Source organism: Gossypium hirsutum, chromosome A08, assembly GCF_007990345.1.
Source record: "Gossypium hirsutum isolate 1008001.06 chromosome A08, Gossypium_hirsutum_v2.1, whole genome shotgun sequence".
Classification (NCBI taxonomy): domain Eukaryota; kingdom Viridiplantae; phylum Streptophyta; class Magnoliopsida; order Malvales; family Malvaceae; genus Gossypium; species Gossypium hirsutum.
Window position 1 is genome coordinate 110,334,478 of NC_053431.1, and position 22,356 is coordinate 110,356,833.

Genomic DNA, 22,356 nt, shown 5'->3' on the forward strand with positions numbered 1-22,356 from the left:
GATCACGTCAAAAGACTTATTTAGCAAATTTTGTTAGTTCAGAGGTTCAATTGAATGCAAAAAAATCATAGGGGCTTAATTAATTTTTTTTGAAAAAGTGCAAGAGTCAAAAATGTCATTATGCGTATTGTTACCATTAATAGTTTTTTTAATTCTTTTTATAATTTAATATATACCTCAAATTTTAATTAATTCATAAAATTTGAAATTTCTACTAATTTTTATGAGTTTTGTATGTTGCAATACATTTAAGGTGGAATAAGTCAAGTTTTGTCTCGATTCAACATTATTGATTTAAGGGATTTGGTACAATTGATCTGGCCTAATCCTTAAGATATGTTCCTTCAAATGGATTAATCTTCATTGATGATGTGAATGATTCCACAATATCAGCATAGTCCAAAGATTTTATTTTAATAAATTGCCAACATCAAATATAGCAAGTAACACTTTGTCACTGTGGTGATAGAAGTAGACACTTCCAGTGGCACATAATCAGCCACTTCAAAACTTGCTTCAACAATTAATGAAAACGTAAAAATATCAAAACCCAAATAGAACACATTAAATTAAGGAGGGTAATAGAGCGGAATAAGAGAAAATATTGTCAAATCTATCACTGTTATATTATTTACATGATTTTTCGTGCCCTAGCCCTACTTTGCTATGGTGAATGTTTTAAGCCGTGTATGAAATTATATGAAAACGATAGATTTGATCTTTGGATAATGCATGCATTTGAAAATAATTTTATGTAGTGAGTTTGCATGTATATTAATGGTATTGTGGTAAGATATATGTTAAGCTATTGAATGACATAATTTGAATATGATTTTGGTTGAATTTGGAATGTTAAATATAAATGTTAAACTATGTTTGTATAGTTGATGAATACTTAAGTTGTTATGATTATCAAAGTGTCCTTTTCATGTGGAATAGCTTAAATGCTCATGTGGTTGGTTAAATGTATGTGTTGGCATGTGTTTAAGTTGGTTTTGTGCAGGTTTAAATGGCCAAATATGCACAATTTGAGCAATGGTTTGGCTTGGCCCAAATTACGTACCAAATGATCATATTTTACAAAAAATAGAGTCCTCGTCGCGACATGAAATTCTTCTCGTTGCAACGTTGAATGATAGTTTGTGACGTATCAACGTCAAGCGGTCCAACATCGTGATATAACTCACTGTCTCAATGACGTCACGACGTGAGATTGACTTGTCACAACATGGAGTCCCAATTTTCAAAAGATTACGGTTTGGATCTAGTTCATACTCAGGTCATCAATAGATTTGTAAGCTTGATTTAGTCTCGATTTCTATTTAAATGATATCATATGATTACGATTGAGATACGAATAATTATTGCTTAATTTATTTACATGTTTTCAGTTTCGATTACTGTAGTAACATGTCATAACTTGGTTCCGATGACCGAACTGGGTAAAGAATGTTACAAATAGAGCGGGGCAAGAGAGAATATTGTCAAATTTATCAATGTTGTATTATTTACATGATTTGTTGTGCCCTAGCCCTACTTTGTTGTGTATGTTAAAACTCGAAGATCGTTAAGGGCACCTTTCTAACATCCATAACCACTTGCCATTTGTCGCATTTGATTTTTTTTCTTTTTTGAAAGACACATATTTATTAATTATTGGTTTGCATATTTGTACGATGCACGAGTTAGCTGTATGTATTAACTAAATTATATTTAATTATTTGTTATAAATTTTTTAAAATTTTGTAATAGTTCAATAATAATGTGATTACGAAATGAAAAAATGATATATTAATTTAATTTTAAAAGCATTATAATTGATATTATAATCAATTTAATAAAAAAATACAATACTATTTTATAAATTAATCAACTTAAATTAATAAGTAAGATTCATCCAAATATGACTTGGTCGTGGGTTGATTTGTTTGTCCAAACTTAAGGTCTATTTGAAATTTAGGATATGAAAAATGAGCTTGAATAAAAAAAATTAAAACCTATTTATAAATAAGGTTTGAGATTTAAAGAAAATATAGATATATGTGAAGATTAATTGTATTAAAATTGTGACAATTAAAATTTATTTAAATAAAAAATAATAATTAATTTAATTAATTTAAATTAGTTTTAAAATTTTAAAACACATTAAATTTGACTAAATTCAGTGCTTACAAAATAATAAAACCATTCACATTGTACATATACAATATAATTTTGACTAAAATTATCACATTTATTTTATAATGAAAACATATTTTTATTAAAAAAATATTTTATCTAGAAAATAATACAAAATATAATTAATATTCATAAAAGAATATTTACTTTTTTTAAAACATAATTAGACAATGGTGGGTAAAATCATTTATGATTACAACCTTTGATTTTTATTATATTTATATTAGAAGTTATCAAAATTACATATATAAAATTATTTCTAGATGTATAATAATGCTAAATATAATTTATTGTTTATTAAGAGTATTATTTATTTATCATATTTTAGTATATGAGTTAACGATTAATTGATAATTTTTTGATTTGTTATGAAAATGGAGGAATTTTTTTTCTTATTTTAAAGTGGTCTCATTTTTAAAAAATAATTTTTACTCATCTTTTTAGTTTCAAATTTGAATTTGTACCAACTATATTTTTTATTTTATATATAACTGTTGTAATACATATGCAATAAATTATTTTTTTTCTCATAGTATTACACTAATAACCAAACTAAGCATAAATTTTATGTTTTATTAGAGACTTTGGTTTATATATATATTTTGTAATGGGCCAAATCTGCCCTGGCCCAATAACCAAAACTCAAACCCATTTACAATGGCCCAAAACCAAAACCTAAGTTTAGCCAAACAGCCAAACCCTAGCAGCAAGGAGCGTCGTAGCCCTAACCTCCAGCACCGTACAAGCCTCCAGCTCCTCCGTACGCCGTACACCTCTACGCACCACGCACACCTGCAAACAGACAAGAAAACAACAGCAAATAGAAACAAAAACAACGGAATAACAAAAAAAAGAGGGCTTGTATTTTCATTTTTGGTTATTGTTCGGCAAAAAAGCCAAAAAACCTTTTCATTGTAACGAACTACGAACGGATACTACACAAAAAAAGAGCAATTAAATACAAAAAAGGAATCAAGGTGATTTTCTGATTCAAAATCTTGGATTTTTTTAGTTTCATTCGTCTGGGTTTTGTTGTTCTTATATTCGAAAGCAAAATAGAAAAAGAAGAAGGAAAAGAGCGTCTTACTTGGGAAATACGCCGTAGACCTCCTTCTGCTTTGTTGAAGTCGAAGCCAGGAGGAGACCTTGAGGCTAAAAACTCATCCTCTGGACCTGAAGGGGTAGGTCGTTGCCTGGGGAATGGGAATCGGTGGCTTGAGTGGTGATTTAGGGTTCAGCTGAACGAAGGAGATAGAGGCTTTAGCTTTTTTTTTTTTTTTACTTTGATTTGTTAATGGGGGGTTAGGTGTCTGATTTAGTTTTTTTTTTAGGGCTTAATTCTGCAGAGTATGAAACGGCGCCGTTTGGGGGAGGAGGATCCGTGTGTCGGCCTGATTCGTGGCCAGGATCATCGCCTCTTTACATTAAATGGTTAATTTGGGCGATTGGTCCCCTTTATTTGTTGATCCGTTCAATTAAAGCATGTTTAGATTTCTTTGTTTTTTTTTAAAAATTTTTCTTTGAGATTTGCGCACTACTTCAATTTAGTCTGCGCTTAAGCATTTTGTTTTGGAATTGGGACCATTTTCATTTTTAATCCTCGGCCATTTGAGCGCATTGCGCTTTGGTCCTTTTAATGGTTTATTCTATTTGTTAATTCTCTCTTATAGTTTGCTTTTATTTCAATTAAGTTTTTTTTTTCATTTTAATTTGTATAGTTCATTATTTTTTTAATTCATTTAGCATTCATCTTTTATTATTATTTTTATATATACATTTTAAATTACTTTGATAATTTACTTTGCTTTTTTATATTATTTTTTAAATTATAAAACTATTATTTTAAAATTATCTTGTATCATATTGTTTTTAAAATTTTGTATAATATTTAATTTAAATTAATCTTATATTAATACATATATGATTTATGACAAAATTAGTTTTATTTTATATACATTATTAGTTCCATGTTATTTTACATATATAATTCCTTTTAAATCTATTTATTTGTATTTCCTTTCAAATTTATTACGTATATAGTTTATTCTTAAAAAAATATGTTTTATTATTTCTTTGTTATTTAAGATTATTTCATGTATATATTGTTTTATTATATATTGATTTGTTATTCTGTCATGTATATTCTTTATTCTTTATTTTTATTATATCTTCATTATATATTGTTTATATTGATTTTTATTATTGTATGTATATCACCTTTAAATAGATATGTTTTGTTTTTAAAATATTTTTGTATGTTATTTGCTCCAAATTTTTTCTTTTACAATATTTATTCTAATCTTCATTTACATATTCTTAGTTTTATTTTATATATGTAAATCATTTCAAACCCTAACATGTATAGTTCATTTTTTTAAAATTTTTTATTATTAGTAGTTTTTGAATTGTTGCACATTATATTGACTCCTATTATCCGTATTGTTTTGTATATTGTGTATTGCTTTTTAGTTTTCATTTCATACATAACTGCTGCATATTGTTTACTCTTTAATTATTTGCATTATCATTTTAATTGTTATTCATCTATATTTGAAAATTTGTTGTATCTCCTTCTAATATGTTTCTTTGGTGAATTATATTTTGGTTTCTTATTAACGTCTTAAATAAGATATGAACTCATTGCCATGATGTGTTGATTAATTCATTTTTTATGTTTATACTATTATTCTTCGCCGAATATAGTGCTTTATTTGTGCGTATTGTCCCATGTTTATAATTTCACTCTTTTGTTTACAAATGCTACTTTGTAATTTGTGACTTTTTGTTTTAAATCATTTATTCCATTTTATTTCAACCCAGATTAATGCGTTTTAAGCTAGTTTTATAATTATTCATTTGAAGATCTCCCAAAACAAAGGCAACGTTTGATGTTTGGAAATTCAAGGAATCGTACCCTACCGTGCTGGGTTTCGATTTTCCGTTTGTCCAAAATAATCAAATATTCCTTTGAAATTTCATCCGTATTTTCTAAATTCTAAAACAAGGTAATGTTCAATATTTGGTAATTCGAGCAATCGTGCCCTACCGTGCTGGGTTTCGACTTTTCGTTAGACTAAATAATTGGGCTTCCTTTTGTAATTTTCAATGTATGAACTTTTTGAATTCAAGAATTGATCGCGGTTTCAAAGGAATAAAGGATCGTGTCCTATCGTGCTGGATGTGATGCTGTATTCCCTTGAAACAAGGGAACTTTGATGACCAACTCGAGCCGTTCGATTTTTTTTTAAATGGATTATATTTCAAAATATTTTTAAATCTTAGACATAAGGACAATACTCAATCAATTTGGTACCAATTTTGGGCGTAGCGAGGGTGCTAATCCTTCCTCATACGTAACCAGCTCTTGAACCTATTTTCTCAAATTTACGTAGGCCAAAATTGATTTCAATGGGGTAAAATGTTTTATTAAGTGATCCAATCACACCTAAACAAAAGAATTGGTGGCGACTCCACATTTTCGTTTTTTTAAAAGTCGATCTCCGTTTTTTAAAACAAAAAAATAGTTTCGACATATATATTGTAAGTTAAAATTGTTGGTAATGCAAAGAAATTGAAAAAATTATTTTTAAACAATTACGATTTGACAGAATCAGAATTTGGTGTTGAGACTGACTTTGTCAATTTATTGTTTTATCCCTTTAGAAAAGAATATAAATAAGAGGTTATTCTCCTTAGTTTCCATAGAACACAACAAGAGAAAAACACCTTCTCTCATCCTTGTGTTCTCTAAATTTTGATGTTCTGCGAAATTACACGAGAGAAAATTTTTGCCAAAGAGATTAGTTTTTAAGCAGGACCATACGAATATTGGAGTACAGTGTTAATTTTGGGAGGCGACAGTCAGCGCTAATGACTTTATAATTCCATAGTATTATAGCAGTAATGGAGTTATTTTATGATTAATTAAAAAAGAGGTAAAAATAAAATTCCATATACATCTAATACAAAAATTTGAAAGGTGCTGGATCCAATAATACGTAAAATAAAAATCCATAGTTTTGGATTTTAGAAAATTGCAATGTGTTGTATCCAAAATAAAAATCGAAAGGAATCATCATTCTTCAAAGAAAAAAAATAATATGCGAAGATCACACTTGAATATTTGAAGGCAACTTGCTTCCTAGCTCGTATCGACCTTTAAAGAAAAGAAAGACACCATGACCTAAAACATACGTAACTAAATAAAGAGTAAGGCAGAAAGAAGAGCGTTGAAGACACCTGCAATCTTTACATGAATAATTAGACAGAGGCAGAGGGCTTCTAAATCCCAAATTTCCAACATTTTCATTATGGACTTGATCTACTTACATAATACATATTCTATACCGTTGGCAGCATGAGAACGATAGACAGCTACATGGTTGGTAAGCCACCTTTAAACTTACTACTCATCTTTTATTGCATCATGAGTTGAGTTTCCTCTGATTAAATTTAAAAGCCAAGTGTTTTGGTTTTATTAGAGTTAGGTCAATGTAGTATCTCTGATGAGGTTAGCACTTAGAAAAAAAGAAAGCTGAAAATGAAAGCCACGTCTTCCATTTATTATTATAAAAGAATAAAAGGACAGGACAGGGTGCAGATTTTACAAATTGTCCTTTGCTTGGCATGGTTCGAGGATGATGAATTTTTAGCGTGGAATACACGATCCATCTTCAAGTAGGAAATGACATGGATATGTATATATATAAATTGGCCGCATGCCCATGCCTACCTGTGCTGTCATTTCTTGTTCACATGATTCTCCACTCATCTTTTTTGCCCTACCACCATGTGGATGTATATGTGGTCCTCTCCCCCTTATCTCTCCTAACTTTTTTTACCATTGAGTTTATAACTATTAGCTTCAATATTATTATTATCACCTGTTAAGTTTTCCTTTGGAAAATTATATATGATAGTCAGGCAACTACTTATCTAAGATGGAAAAAATGCATGTTTGGGATTTGATAAAATCATGATTTTAGTAACGGAAAATCAAGTGAAATTAATTTCTCAAACAAACAGCCAATAACCACCCTTTTATGCTATAAAGAAAGAAAAAAGGATATTGCTAAAGAATTCTACTGAATAATAATGGTGGACAATGATATTGATTGGGATTCTCATTTTTGTCTCACTTGCTTTTGACCAGAAAAGATCCAAGTTTAACTGAATCTAGATCTCTCTCTCTCTCATTTTTTTACTAATTTAAAAGCTAATTTTAATACTCAAATTAAAGAGGAGAAAAAAGGAAGCTTTGGTGGTATGCTCTGATTAACTCCTGTCTTTTCCATCAGTCATCACCATGATCAGGTGTTACATAAATTATTCAATCTTTTTTCCTTTTCTGTTGAGGGCACTAGGTTTAGCCCTGTTGGAGGATGCTGTTGGAGGATGCTGTTGAAGTTCAGCTAAAGTGGGTTTTAGATTCAGAACCCCACCAAAATCTGGACCTCACCACCACTGCATAATATTAGTGGGACTCTTGGTGTCTGGTTTTTGTATCTATATATATTTCATGTGTTTATTTAAAATTAACTCTTTGGATTCATCAAAACTCAAATTAGGACAAGAACATGTGAGTTAGAAGTATATTATCTAACAACTATGACAAACAAAAAAGTTGATACATAATTTCCTTCAAAATTAATCTAAAAATTATTCACCTTTGCTGCTACATATAAATTATTTTTTTTTACCTCAACCGCACTCGGTAAAGAGCCATGTAAGCGAGGAGTCGGTAGCCTAGCAGCATGAGTGCCATAATGGCCACATCAATCCACAAATGGTTCAATCCCATAGATTTGATGGCAGGTAAATCCCCAACCCTACACAATCCTCCCGTCCCACACTCGTAAACATCATCCTCATTGTACTGAATCCCTAGCAGAAGCTTGTAACAGTAGTAGCTGTAGCTCAGATATTTAAGCCACACTATGAAGGAAGGGATTTGTTGAACGTAGTATCCCCCGGCTATGAGGAAAACAAGTGTGGTGACGGAAGCTAAGGTGGTGGCTTGTTTGATGTCCATGAGAATGGCCCCGATGGCTAGGCCCAGACTTTGAGAGACGAGGACACTGTAAAGCACGATTAGCAGAGAGAGGATGAAGGTGAGAGGGTCTGGTTTTAGGCCACCCATCCAATAGATTATGAAGACGAAAGCTGAGGGGAGGGCAAGCTCAAGTGGAAGGTCACCGAAGGTTCTGGCGAGGAAGTACGATGAAAGGCGATACATTCCGGAAGAGCGTTCCTTGATTAGCATTGTTCGTTCTTGAGGGAATGTGAATACCGCATTGTAGAGTGGATAGAATCCCCAGAAGACCGAGAAGAAAAACAGCAGTGCAATCTGTTTTTAAGATAGAAAAAGCCTGCTTAGCTCGTCGAAGTTGGCAATAGTTTTTTACTTTTATAATATGTATATATATATGTAACTAGTAATTTTAACATTAAAAAACTACTCAACTTTTTCTTAATCTGATTCCAAATAAATAAAAATAAATCCCTTATAAAAAAAGCATTGATTTTTTTAACTCATTTTTACTTTACATGAACTAATTTGAAACATGTGAAAAAAAAATATGTTTTTTTACTTAAAATTTTGATTTTTTTTTCACCAATGGTTCATTTTAAGTTAACAACTTAACTTCAAAGTTTAATAGTATTACCTAATTAGATCAAATTTTCAATTTTTATAAAATAAAAAGTTAAAATATTCATAAATTAAATTAAGGACTAAGTTTTCGATTTTTTTATAAAAGTAAAAAAAAATGAATTTCAAAGTTAGACTGAATTACGACAAGAAGTTGGGTAAAATGTTGAAACTTTAGCTTAGCATGAAAGTCACCACTATTGTTTGGTTTTAAACGGGTTAACAGAGAAGAACTGTCAGTCTTACGCGGTCGGAGATGTGAGAAGCTGGGGTGTGCCACCATAGTAGTCCACCAAGTACTGCCACACTGATCACTTGGAAAATTCTTAGCCTGTTGAAGGCTTCATATCTCCTTTCTCTAACCCCCCTTTGAAGCAGCACCTTGAACTGATACCACCAACTTGTGCACCACTGTTCTGTCTTCTCATATCCTGCGTTAATATAATACATCATAAATTACTACTCGAGTTCACCCTCAAAACCAGAGTAGGGCAAATTAAGTAAAAACGAACAAAAGAAAATTTACTTGCTGATGCTTCTTTTGTATTGACGAAGTTATTGGCATCCGAATTGCAAAGCTCAGCTTTCAGCTTTGTGGAAATGTTTTTTTCGTAAGCAGAGAGAAGAGCATCCTTTACGGATTTCTGTTCTTCTTCCGTACTCTCAACTTGCTCCACTGAGTGCAGGAGATCAGGACCGATTCCTGCATTGAAATTTGATATCTATGTTTTGATGATAGTAAATTGTAAGCTTAGTACAGTGATAGTATTTGTTGAAAATGACCACAGAATCAGATCATCAAATGGTAAAGCAAAGTGACAAGAGGAAGGGAAGTATGAAAGGGTGGGGTCTGATAATACGACATAGTCCATAAGGGATATAAAGGTGGAAGCACCATATATTTTTTGGTAGGCCAACCGATCATATTCATACCCCATCTATTGTTGAAAAGGAACATTTAACAACGACAAAAAAAAGCTTCCCCTCATCTCAATTTCTCATCAATCTCTATATATGTCATAAAAAGGAAGTAAATACATGAAAGATGAAAGAAAAAAAAAAGATTTACCGTTTGCAAGATCAAGCAAGAGATCAGCTGGGTTGACAGTGATGGATGTGGAGAAGCCAATGGAGGAAAAATAATCCAAGGCTGAAGCTGCTGAACCGTAGTAGATTGGGCAACCCTCTGAGAGCAAAACCACCTTGTCAAACATGTGATACAGTCGATTAGAGGGTTGATGAATGGTGGTGACAACAGTTCGGCCTCCACTAGCAAGGCCTTTGATTGTGGTGAGGATCCGTTGTGCTGTGGTTGAGTCCAAACCCGAGGTGGGCTCATCTAGTAAAAGTAAGCTCGGGTTTATTAACATTTCCTGGCCAATGCTAACCCTCTTCTTTTCCCCACCCGATATTCCTCTGAAAAGCGGCCCCCCAATCATGCTGTTTCGACACTTGGTCAGTCCCAGCTCAGCGATAACTCTCTCCACATGTTGGGCTTTCTCGTCTCGGGTCAAGCTGTTGGGTAGCCTCAGCAGTGCTGTGAATAAAAGGGTCTCCGTCACCGTGAGATGGGGGTATAAAACATCATCCTGAGCCACGAATCCAGTTCTTCGTTTTAGGGCACCAGAAAAAGGTTGGCCATTGTATGTGATCTTTCCTGATAGTTTGCCAGTCAGACGGCCCCCAAGAGCGGAGAGGAGGGTGGTTTTACCACTTCCTGATGGACCTAACATTGCTAGTATTTCTCCAGGGCAAACCACTCCTGTTATACCATTGAGTATGGTCTTTTCTCGGGTGATCCATGAACCCCAGCATGATCCTTTCTCCTCCAACTTCACCTTGTACACTACCTCCTCAAACTGTGTAAAGAATCACAGAAATGTAAATAAACTAATATAAGAAAAATGATTAAGACAGTAAATAATGGTAACTAATACATGATGTATTGTTATTAATAATAAGACCTTCAAAGTTATATGAAACAAGGTAAGTCTGGGTGGAGGCTGGGAATTGTGTTGTATTGGGAACGCAAGGGCAGCCTTTTTCTGAGATTTAGACGTCTCTGACTCCACTAGTCCATTGCAGGCATGTTCGGGTTTTGGTGCTACGCAGTTGAGAGGCATGGCTAAAATGAAGTGATGCTATATGTTGGTGGACAGTGCTGGTGCTGGTATGGTTGGGGTCTTGGGGGAATGGAGAGAAGCTAGCTAACAAATTCCTTTTAACTGAGCTTCCCAAAGTGTGCACTAGAGAGCATATAAATATATTCTAGGAGAGAGGGAGAGAGAGAGAGAGAGAGAAACAAGAATTTGTACTGTGTGTTAAAGCTATTTGATGTAGGGATAGTCTTCTTTATGGTGGGAGCCCACCTCCTTTCCCTTAAAAATCATTCTAATACCAACTCCAAACCATTAAATATAATAGTCTACTAATCTCTTCCTAAGTTCCCTTTTTATATCATCATCTACTTAGTAGGGTTAATCTTGGATGTGGTGTGCTTAGATCAAATCATGACAAGTGGTGCATGAGTTTGGATCATGCCTGAGACCTGCAAATAGTTGCATCTCAGTGATTACTTAATGATTTTTGTTCTTGTTTTGACATGCACATGTTTCATGCATGTAGAACCTACTAAACAGAGTTTTTGGACAAATGGCTGGTGGAAAATTATGACGCATTCCGTGCATGCACCATTTTACATGAAAAAGTTGCCATATAGTGAAGCAAGTGGAAGATCCAAACATTGCCAAATATAGTAAAACAACAAAGGTCTAAGAGTACCACAAATACAGAAAACGCCATTTTTGTTGGGTTCTGAATTTCTTCTTAAAATTCTGTGATGCAGTGTACAATAAAAGACAATGAAATTGATGGTGGTGCTTCCCCCACCATTTCTCGCAGTCTTACACTTAACTCTTTCGAGTTTATGTTCTTTGTCTTGCCGAGAATGTCACCCTGTGTGTCTGGCAGTCAGTCATATAACTTGGGAATTTTGTCATTTCACTTTGTATAGATTTATGAACATTGATATTCTATCAATGCAGCTATTTGGAGCTTTCCATTCTCGTATTAGATTCGAAATCTTTCATTGGAGTTTGATTTTGAACTTAATTAACGAAACCTTTATTCTTGAAAATCTCTTGTGAATGGTGGTGTCAGAGCTGAAAGATAATAGTACTGCTGCAAACTGTTTGATTCAACACAACTTTGAGCGAGTCTAATATACATACAAAAATAAATTCCTTTGGCAACATTAAGTCTGCAGATGATATTAGAGTTTTTCATTTTTCTAAAACAAAATAAATAATGCCCATATAGATTATCATTACTTCAATAATGGTGTTAGAACATTCTATCAAAATTCATCTTACAACAACTAATTGGACCATGTTTTAATTAGAAAATAACTATTGAGAGCATTAAATTTTAAATTACATATTTAAAACAAATAATTATATTCCATATAAAATCATATATATTGAATTTTTATTTATGTTAAAATAATATTTTTATCAATAAACAATTAATTTTTTATTATTTGTTTATCTACTTATTTATAAATACTTCATATAGAATTTATTTATTATATTATTATAAAACCAAAATTTATATCTTATAAAAAAAACAATAAATTATTATATCCTTTATTAATATTTATTTTAATATTAATTAATATTAAAAATATTAAAAATGCATTTTTATAACACCCGAATGGAGATTAAAAATGAATAAAGAAAATGAAGATAACTTGGTAAAAAAAGATTCTAACTGTTGATGCTTTCTCTTTCCTGGTGCATGATGCTCCAGCCAAAATTTTGGTGTCTAACGCGGCGGTAAGTTTTTTTTTTTTTTAATTACTTATTATTATTATTATTATTATTATAGATATTCATTATTAACTTTCATCTTGGTAAAAATTTTATTCCGTAGATATTCATTATTATTTTACTTAATTCATTTTAAGAGTTTATTTAGTTATAAGTGAGGATATTTGGAAAGAGTAAAGGTAAACAATTGTATAATAATGCGAGTGGTACTATCCTTATTATTTTGTATGCATTGAAAATTTGTCTATTGAATTCGAAGAGTCACCACCACAAGTCTTTTTTATATGAAAGATGATAATATTGGTACGAGCGAAATTTAATTCGATTTCCTCTTTTCACATATAAACTAACGAAAACCGGAGTCAAAACTTTAGCAGATGCTGCGTTACATTCACGGCCACAGCGTAGGGTATATCCATACGTCTATTGGGGCCGGGGAATCAATTTTACTTTTTCTTAGTATAATTCGTAAATAGGCAGGCTATGGCCAGGAAATTGTGCTATTTTGCTAATGCTGATTTTTTCTAAGTGAATTCAACTTGTTTTATAGAGGAAATCAAATCAAAAAGGGATTCTTCCGATAACTGCTCTTTGTATTGATTTTTAAACATTCGTATCGCCGAAATTCGATATCACTTTGCATGTTTTAATAATATATAATCAGTTGGATGTTTAGCAAAGTCTTTGTCTAATATTCTAATTACCTATTTTTTTCTTCTTTATCATAAAAGAGAAATGATTAAAGAAGAAAAACACCCTCCCCCCCATCAAACGGCTTCCAATTACCATCCCTTATTTTATATAAATAAATAATTAATTTTGTTAAGTTGCAGAGAGCACTGAGCTAGGGCATGGGTGTGGAGCCAAGAGGGGGCGAGTTTCTTTGGCTACTCGACTTTGTCTTTGTGGGCATCATTTCTAGGATTGAGTGCACCCCCTTTCTGCCTCCCCAACTTGCATATTTGTTATATATGTATGCATGAGGGTTTTCTTTTTCATAAAGGCTCTATAAGGGTTTTCTTATAAAGGTTTTTTTTTTTGAAATTTTTATTTATTTTTACTGTAAAATTTAATTTGGTTATTCTGTCATTTATGTAAATTTTAATAATATAAATAGATAAAATTTTCAATAGAAAAAATTTAATATACATAAATTAATTAATTAATTTATTTTAATATAAAGAATAAAATATAATTTAACTCTTAATACAAAAATAGAGTGTGGTATAAAATATTATTTTAATTAATGTATAGGTATTTCTTGTAGCAAGTGCCCCCTTTCTGTTATCCTATACATATTCTTAATTCATTTCATTCCCTTTTATTCTTTCAAAAGTTCCATCTTGGACATTGATTCTCTCTGCTTTTCTACGTTAATTTTCCTGGATGCTAAATTTCTATTTCAATCAGTTAATTTACTACCACATATAAAAAATTATCAACTATTTATTATTAATTAATAATATTCTATGAAACCTACTACTTTTTGTGATGGGAGTGTTGTTCCATGGAGAGATACCCTAACCTAATAAAAAATAAATATGACTGTCAAATTATATCATCTAATATATAGTCAGACCATCAATAATCGCATCAAAATAACAGGATCTTCATTATATTATTATATGCTCGACTTTTTTGACAAGACAATCCATCGAAATCGCATTCCATCTTTGCACCTCCTACTATTAATTCGTGTCCATTTTTTGAGATGTCATAATTTATTTTCCTCTTACATATCACTTACTTTTTATTTAATCTAATTAAAGCTGTAACTCTTTTTTAGAAAATATATATATATATATGATGAGTAGGATGCACACATCAAATGGATGTCATGATTAACAATTATTTAATAAGAGTGCGTTTGGGTGTTTTTCTTTTGGTGGAGGAGCTCTTGTTTTCGTGAGGACATTTGCACTTAGGACGTCCATTTTTTTTTATTTAAAAGTTACATTTACATTTAGATAAAAGGCTTTTCAGTATCTGTGGGAGATTAAATTTTTAAAATTCAGTAAAAGCTCCCTCAATGCCAATAAAAATTTGGTGCTTGATTACGGTGATCATTAATTGAAAAACAAACTCAGAATGCAATCAACACCATAATTACCAAAACTTTTATAGAAAAATATGAATTTGGTAGTATGTAATTAGAGGTTAAAATATGTTATGAGTTTTTATATTTTTTTGTAAATTTAGAATTTAATTTTTATATTTTTATTTTTAGTATTTTAGATTCTTTATTTTTTAAAATTTTAAAATTTATGTCCAATTGTTAGCATTGTTAATATTACTTTATTAAATTTAGGTGTCAATTTTAATTACATTGCTACTAAGAGAGTATTTTTTTACTTGAAAATGTCACACCAAAAAATTTAATAAAAAGACAACTAACTGTGTTAACAATTAAACTTAAATTTTAAAATCTGAAAAGTAGAGAAGCTGATCTCTTAGAAACAAAAATACAAAGACTAAGATTTTTTTTAAAAATAATACAAAAAAATATTTATGAATTTGGGTGGAAAAAAAATTATTTACGAGAATGGGTTGAAATGAACAGCAAAAGGCGGTCTCTCCTGTCACGGTGACACCACCTACTAAAAATAATATTTTAAGATAAATAAATTAAAAAATATAATTTAATTAAAAGAGATGTCTCTAAAGGTGGCAAAAAATAGGCTCAAGCCAAAGAAACTGGCTCGAAAAACTCGAGTTTGAACTTGTTTTAAACCCAATTTGATAAAAAAAGTACAAAAATTCGAACTTGAAAAACCCAAACCTGAATTTAATAATAAAAATAAAATTATAATTAAATTTTATAAAAGCTTTAATTATTAGTTTTACTCAAATATTTTTTCTTCATAAATAAATTATTTATTTTATATATAATGCAATAGTAATTTTGTTTGAGAAAATGAGATTACCACTTTTATACAAACATCAAAAACTCTATGATATTAATTCCTAATTTTGTAGTTCCTTTCTTTAATTATTTGTCATTGTATTTGACTTCTAATTCTTGAAATATAAATTTATATTGAATAATTTAATTCGTAATTTAGATGTAAGAAATATTTATATATTATGTTTCAACTATTAATAAAACAATCAGAGAAAATACAAAAACACAAAGTTAGATTAGACAAAGAGAAAATTTAAATATGGGTTTAAATTTTTATGACTCCAAATAAATTATTTTTTATAGTTAAAAAAATTTTAACTCTAAATTTTTATACTTAAAACATATAATTTATGTCATGAAATATTAATACATGGAAGTATGATGTATTTTAGAATTTAAAATAATATGTTATATTTTTAAATAATTACATGCACATTTCCGTAAATAATTTTTTCATATGAAATAAAAAAAAACAAATTGGTTAATAAAAAAAATAAAGGGGAGATGAGATAGTGAATGATTGTGTAATGTGTGAATAGTGGTAGTAATTTGTAATGTGTAATGTAGTATAGTGAAGGGAGTTAGGAAGTCGACACGTGGCACGCACTCCTAGCCTTTAGTGGCCACATTGGCGTCGTTTTGCTGAATTTCCCTTTTTTGGTGGGGAGGGCCCCACCCACTTATTTTCCACCTTCTCATTGGAATTGCATTATTAGTATTAATTATCTCTAGTCTCTTTTAAACTCACTTACTCGTTCAGTTTTTACATTTTCGAAAATACCAACCATAATTACTATGTTTCAACTTTGACCCTTCCTTTCTTTTTTCTCTTTATAATGGAACATCTTTTCTTTTTTCTTTTTTTTGGAAACTTTATTTCTTATTTTATTTTTAAAATAAGAAAAATATGTTTACTAAATAGAAATAAAATTTTAGTAATAAAAATATGAATAATCTTCAGTAGTTTTTTTTTAATAATAGAAACATGAATTATTACATTCATATGGATTGTTTAAAAAAATATTTTTGCATTTATGTAAGTTTCAACAAAGGCTAATTCATAAACTCAAAGTAAAAAAATTCCTCACCTTTAATATTTTTTAGTTCAAAAAATATTTTATTGAAAACAATGAAAACAAATTTTTATTACTTTCTAAGATTCAAATATTATTTTTAAAATTCTTAACTAAACACGTTTTCTTTAGTATTTATTTGTATCTTTTAAGAAAACAAAAACAAAAATAGCATTTGTTCCCTAAAACTAAACAAATCCTTAGATTTTTTATTTTTAAATTTAAATTTGCTTTTAAGATCTATCTTTCAACTAAATTTCCTTTCAAAATATGTTTTTTTTCCCTAAAGATAGCGAAGGTGATTGTTGAGGTTTGAACCTCAAGCTAATGCCAACTAAGACATGGAAACAATGTAAGGAGTTTTTTTCATTAATGAATATTGGGTGTAGTGATAAATCACATTGTACTCCTAAAAAGAGAATATAGGTTTGAATCCTGGAGATAATATTGATATTAAGATGTCATGGAAAATGTACTTGTATCAAGAAAAGCGAGGTTAAACTAAATTGAATAAAATGAAAAGTGCACGGAACAAAGTACTAATTTTCTATCTTTGGCATCCTTAGAAAGGATTAAAATGCAGTTTTAACATTGATGTTATGTGAAGATTTAATGTGCTAAGTGTAATATTTGGTATAATTAAGTGAAGTGATATTGGAAAGGAGCTAAAAGTGCAAATTTTCCAATAAATAATTTTGGGACTTTTCAAGAGTTTTATAATGAGAATTGTAGAATTTATTTTATTTATGAAAAGATGGGAAAATGAATGGCCATATATTTGAAGTTTTTAATTCATGGAAATTACGAGGCATTCATTTAAATTTTGGTTTTGGCTTTGATTAAAATTTATGTGACTTTGACTAAAATTTATTTGAATAAAAGAAAGAAAAATGAAGAAAGGCATCATCTTTCTTCTTTGTGTCGTCCACCTTCCTTAGAGTAATAAGAAAAGCTTTTCCTTTTAATTTTTCTCATCTTCTCTCAAATCCAATAAAAAATCTTCACTACCTAATTTATTTTCTTGTTAAAATCTTGTAGAAAACTCACTTCTAAGCTTAATCTAAACCATGATGGTTTTCCCCACAGTCATACAATGCATGTACATATCATCATGCTTCATGTTGATCCAAACATGGCATACTTAAACAGCGTGGATCATAAAAACATGTTTGGAGTTAAGAACTTACCTAAAACTTCATTCTTTCCACAGCTTAGCCTTTTCGATCTCCAGAGCTTCCGTTCTCATGGCAGAACCTTTAAAATGGTTCTATAGTCCATAAATTTATGTCCTTATCATTATGTATATAGAAGCATTAAGAACTTTACCTGCTCGCTGGTTTTCTTACTTTTCCATCTCCATTCTCATGAAGTCTGCTCCAAGCAGAACCTTCCATAGCCTCCTTCCTCAAGCTACCCAAGAAGTTGATGAAAAAGAGACAGTGAGACTAAGTCGAGAAGAAAATCATCCCTTAGAAACCATATTCTATCTATTTATAGCCCTTCTCGCGCTATTACCAACCTTAGGGGAACCGTCAATAGCTAAATATTATGTCTCCCACTAAGGAATCGATATGTTCCATCCTAATTGAACCAGGTTTGGTTCTAAACCATGTCTAATTTAGTTTCCAAGTTTTCATTTATTTTAATAAAGGCCACCGACTTGTAGTCTCTTCCAATTTAGTCCTCTATTTATTTCAAAATTTTGAGTTATTAGGAATCCAAATGTTACAATTCTTAAATGATAGCGAATGAAGGCAATGACACTAAAAAGGTGCGACAGTGTGAGGATGAAACACAAGATGGTGGGGGTGATGGAAAAAATCCTGTTCGAAAATGATTTTCTTGCACAGTGAAAATTAAAAATTTGAAAATCGAGCCGATTTGTGATATTTATAGCAATAAACCTTTTACCAAAATTGCATCTACGTTTTCGGTTACACGGATCCTTATCATTCATAACTTTCAACCGAACGATCTTCTTCTCTATTCTCGTACCATGAACTGCATCGAGTGTGAGCTCGAACGAATTCGAATCTAACATAGAACCATAAATAGTTTATTTTTTTTCAAAGGAAAGTGATCTGTCGTAATTTGATATGACAAATCAGGCTTTCTTGGTAAACTTGAGGAGCTTGTTTTCTAACAAAGTAGCGTCTTTTACGTAGTTTTTGGTAGTTTTAAGGTTTTTGATTTAATAAGTAAAATTGCCTCATTTTACTTACTTTTGAGACCCAAATTGGCAAATCGTGCCATTTGGTGCCTTAACCTTCATTTAAGTGCTGTAGGTACTTGGCAGAAGTTCAAAATTGTGCGAAAACTTCAATAATGCAAGGGTATCATGATATCAGGGCTCTAGAATCATGATCCCCTTATCAGTACCGAGACCAAGTCATAAAGTAATGGTATCGTTATTGGATCTGGTGCCCTAAGTGTAGTATATGTGTTTGTAAAACTTGTAATTTTTTGAACATATTGGTTAATAAAACAAATTCATTTATTACAATTAATATAATTTGTATTATTTTTCTCAAATGATTTTTGCACGCAAAGTGAAATAGAAGCAAATGTTGCTCATTGATTGTCTATTATTTAAACTGATACTAATCAGTTTTACGTGGGCAGATCGTAGTACAAAAAGACAATTTGTATTAGTATATGAATCTAAACATGTTCTTAGTCTATTAAAAAAAAAAGAGAAAACCGATTAAAAGTCTAATATGTCATCTATCAAGTCCAATTGAGGGGATGCCTTGGCTTGGGCATCAGAGTAGATAACTCTTAGAAGATAAAGACATAGATGTGTCTGATTGGACTGGTAGTACATTGGATCGGACCCAAGCATGGTAGATCCTAAATTCTTTTATGGATTTATTAACTTGTGACATTTATAGTATGACATACCTAAATCCTGAGTGGATGCGAACTATGTTTGCATGACTCATACACTTTATTGTAAGTAAAAGCTTGAGTTCAAATAGATAAGGAACTGAAAGCTGATGTGTTCGGTATGCGACTTCTGTAGTATGTAGCGTCATTTACAACAGTGGAATTGATAGCTCGAGAAATGGGTAAATGATATTCTTTCATAGGCATTACGTGGTTGATGAAAAGTAAACGTGGCCACGGGTCATTTTTTTCTGTGATGGATGACTTGATCACTATTTAATAGTGATTTACTTTTTATGAAGGAAGATGTAATTGTTACTATTAAATAAAATATGAACATATTAGGAGAGCTTGTAACAAACCGTTTTTAGGTCAAATTGAAACAGTGGTTTCGGGACCACAAATCTGAAGTCAAAATATTTATTTTATTATTTTACTAAGGTTTACAGCATGATAGATTAATTACGTGAAAGTTTCGTAAAGAAATTTTATTGTTTAAATGGTTAATTCGGTAAAAAGGACTAAATCGCGTAACGCGTAAAAGTTGAGTTTTATTGTTTAAATGTATTAAATAGCTATGGTTTATTAATATGGAAGTCCTTATAATGTTATTATGCCAAGATTAAGGTTAGTGGAAAATTATGTCCATAATTTTAGTGATTTATAAGTTATTATTATAAGGGTAAATATGTAAAATGGTTATTATTATAAGATAAATAAAATAAAACAAATAAAGGCTCCATATTCATCTTCCTTAACTGATTCTTGCAAGGAGAAAATCCATAGTTAGGTTTTCCATTTAGTCAAGCTTGAATTCTTGATTAAGGTACGACTTTGACTCAGTTTTTAATATTTTTATATTTTTGAGCTCGTTGCAGCTTAATCTAGCTAGCATGTACCTTCGTTTTTGAAACTGTAATAGATTTTGAGATATGCCATTGTTGAATACTTAGGTATTTTGAAGTTTCTTGTTAGATTATTGATGGTTGTTAATAGATATACAAGTTTTATAAAGTGAATTTTTGACAAAAATAAGAATTAGGGATTAAATTGCGAGAAATAGAAATGTTGTGGTTGAAAATGTGAATAAAATGAAAATATGGGCTACTATGAGGTTATGTGAAATTCGGCTATACATGGGTTAAGGGTAAATTGCATAAATTTGCCATTTTGTGTAAAAAGGACTAAATTACAAAGTAGTCAATAGTATAAGGGCAAATGTGTAATTTTCCAAATATATGTGAATTGAATTAAATGGTTACTGAAAATATTGAATCTAATAATATCTAGATCAAGATAAGCAATTACCGGAATTAGATCCGGGGAAACGAAAGGTAGACGAGTAGACGATAGTTATACGAGCAAATACGAGGTAAGTTCGTATAATTAGAATCGAACTTTTCTATACTTATAATTGTTGAATTGAATGTATATAATTGAAATACTTGAAATATAAATGTCTTAATGATATATTGTACTCGTTACCGAGTTTCGCTTGAACTATATGAATTCAATGGATTCGAGTAACGTGTTACTGAGATTACCGTATTGGTTGAGCTCCTGCATTTGTTGTGAACTCACCACAGCTCGTAAGAGCTTACTGTTTCAGCTTATTGGAGCTTAACGATTTAGCTCAAAAGAGCTTACTGTTCAGCTCAATAGAGCTTACCGTTTTCAGCTCAATAGAGCTTATTGTTCATTAGCTCAATAAAGCTTACCGACCATGACTCGAAAGAGCATGTATGATGATGAGTTGACGGATTACTGACATTGTTCACTCGACTATCCTTTGAAGTTCTAATAGGTTCAACGGGCTTAAATACTGTTTATATGGATAAGTTACGAGTTATAAGTGATATTAATGTTATATGTATGATATGTGAATTTTGGAATAATACAAAGTATTGCATTAATGGATGGTTATGTTTATGTTAAATGACTAACATGTGATGACTATGTGTGAATAAGTGATGGTTAAATTGAATTGTTGGCATTTTTATTTATTGCTTGATTATGTATAAATGGTAAGTTTAATTCTGAATTATACGGGCTTACTAAGCTATAAGCTTACTCGGTTTCGTTTTCTATGTCTTATAGAGGTTCGTTAGCTCTCTTGTTTTGGACAAGTCAGAGTTGCACATCACACTATCAAATTTCTGATTTGGTACTTTTGAACTTATGGATTTGTAAATATGACATGCATAGGCTAGTTAAATGGTATAGTTATGGTTATTTGGAAGTTATGCCTTTGGCATATTTTGTGTATAAGTTAAGCGATGTGAATTGGATTATTTTGATACCATGTTTTGTTGTATATAGATGTTATAATATGATATGTTTTGATATGTGGTTGTTAAATGGATGGATTATGCATGATGATAGATAGGTATTTGGGTATGAAATAGATATGTTTGATATGGAAAATATTATATATTGAAAGGGTTATTTTGGTTGCCAATTTGATTGCATAAATGGGGTCAATTATACTTGTAAATGTTGTGTTTATAGGGTGGTAATATGGCTTTTCAAATGGCCTATTTTTGTCCACACGGGCAGAGACACGGGCGTGTGTCTCAGCCGTGTGCGACACATGATTAAGTTACACGGCCGTGCGTCCCCTAAGGTACCCTACAAATTAAGTTAGTATACCCTATAGATTTGACACAGCTTAGACACACGGATGGGTCAATTGGTCATGTGTGTCACACAGATTCACACACGGGCGTGTGATTGACCGTGTGACATAAGTCAGTATACCCCCTTAAATGACACATGGCCAGCGCATGAGAGTGTGGTCAGCCATGTGACCCAAGTCAGTTTTAACCACAGTCAAGGCACATG

General features: G+C 30.9%; 1 protein-coding gene and 1 long non-coding RNA gene across 2 annotated transcripts; both read right to left on the reverse strand.

Moving 5' to 3' along the window:
• Positions 1-2,731: 2,731 nt before the first annotated feature.
• Positions 2,732-3,844, reverse strand: LOC107929457 (uncharacterized). The gene is made up of 2 exons (XR_001692833.2): positions 3,266-3,844; positions 2,732-2,970 (listed from the first exon to the last, which is right to left on the reverse strand). It is a non-coding gene; the product is annotated as an uncharacterized lncRNA (long non-coding RNA).
• A 3,913-nt stretch (positions 3,845-7,757) lies between these two features.
• LOC107929456 (ABC transporter G family member 14) lies at positions 7,758-11,093 on the reverse strand. The gene is made up of 5 exons (XM_041074390.1): positions 10,792-11,093; positions 9,897-10,686; positions 9,354-9,530; positions 9,074-9,258; positions 7,758-8,524 (listed from the first exon to the last, which is right to left on the reverse strand). The coding sequence occupies exons 1-5, from the start codon at positions 10,948-10,950 to the stop codon at positions 7,874-7,876; spliced, it is 1,962 nt and encodes a 653-aa protein (XP_040930324.1). The 5' UTR covers positions 10,951-11,093; the 3' UTR covers positions 7,758-7,873.
• Between the last annotated feature and the right edge of the window lie 11,263 nt (positions 11,094-22,356).

Bases quoted from the DNA above. Each gene is read 5' to 3' on its own strand.
- LOC107929456 (XM_041074390.1), bottom strand. From the start codon at position 10,950: ATGCCTCTCAACTGCGTAGCACCAAAACCCGAACATGCCTGCAATGGA. The intron at 9,259-9,353 runs GTAAATTTTCTT...ATATTAACGCAG, and splicing joins TACAAAAGAAGCATCAGCAA to GATATGAGAAGACAGAACAG. The intron at 8,525-9,073 runs GTAAGACTGACA...TCTTAAAAACAG, and splicing joins CTTCTCACATCTCCGACCGC to ATTGCACTGCTGTTTTTCTT.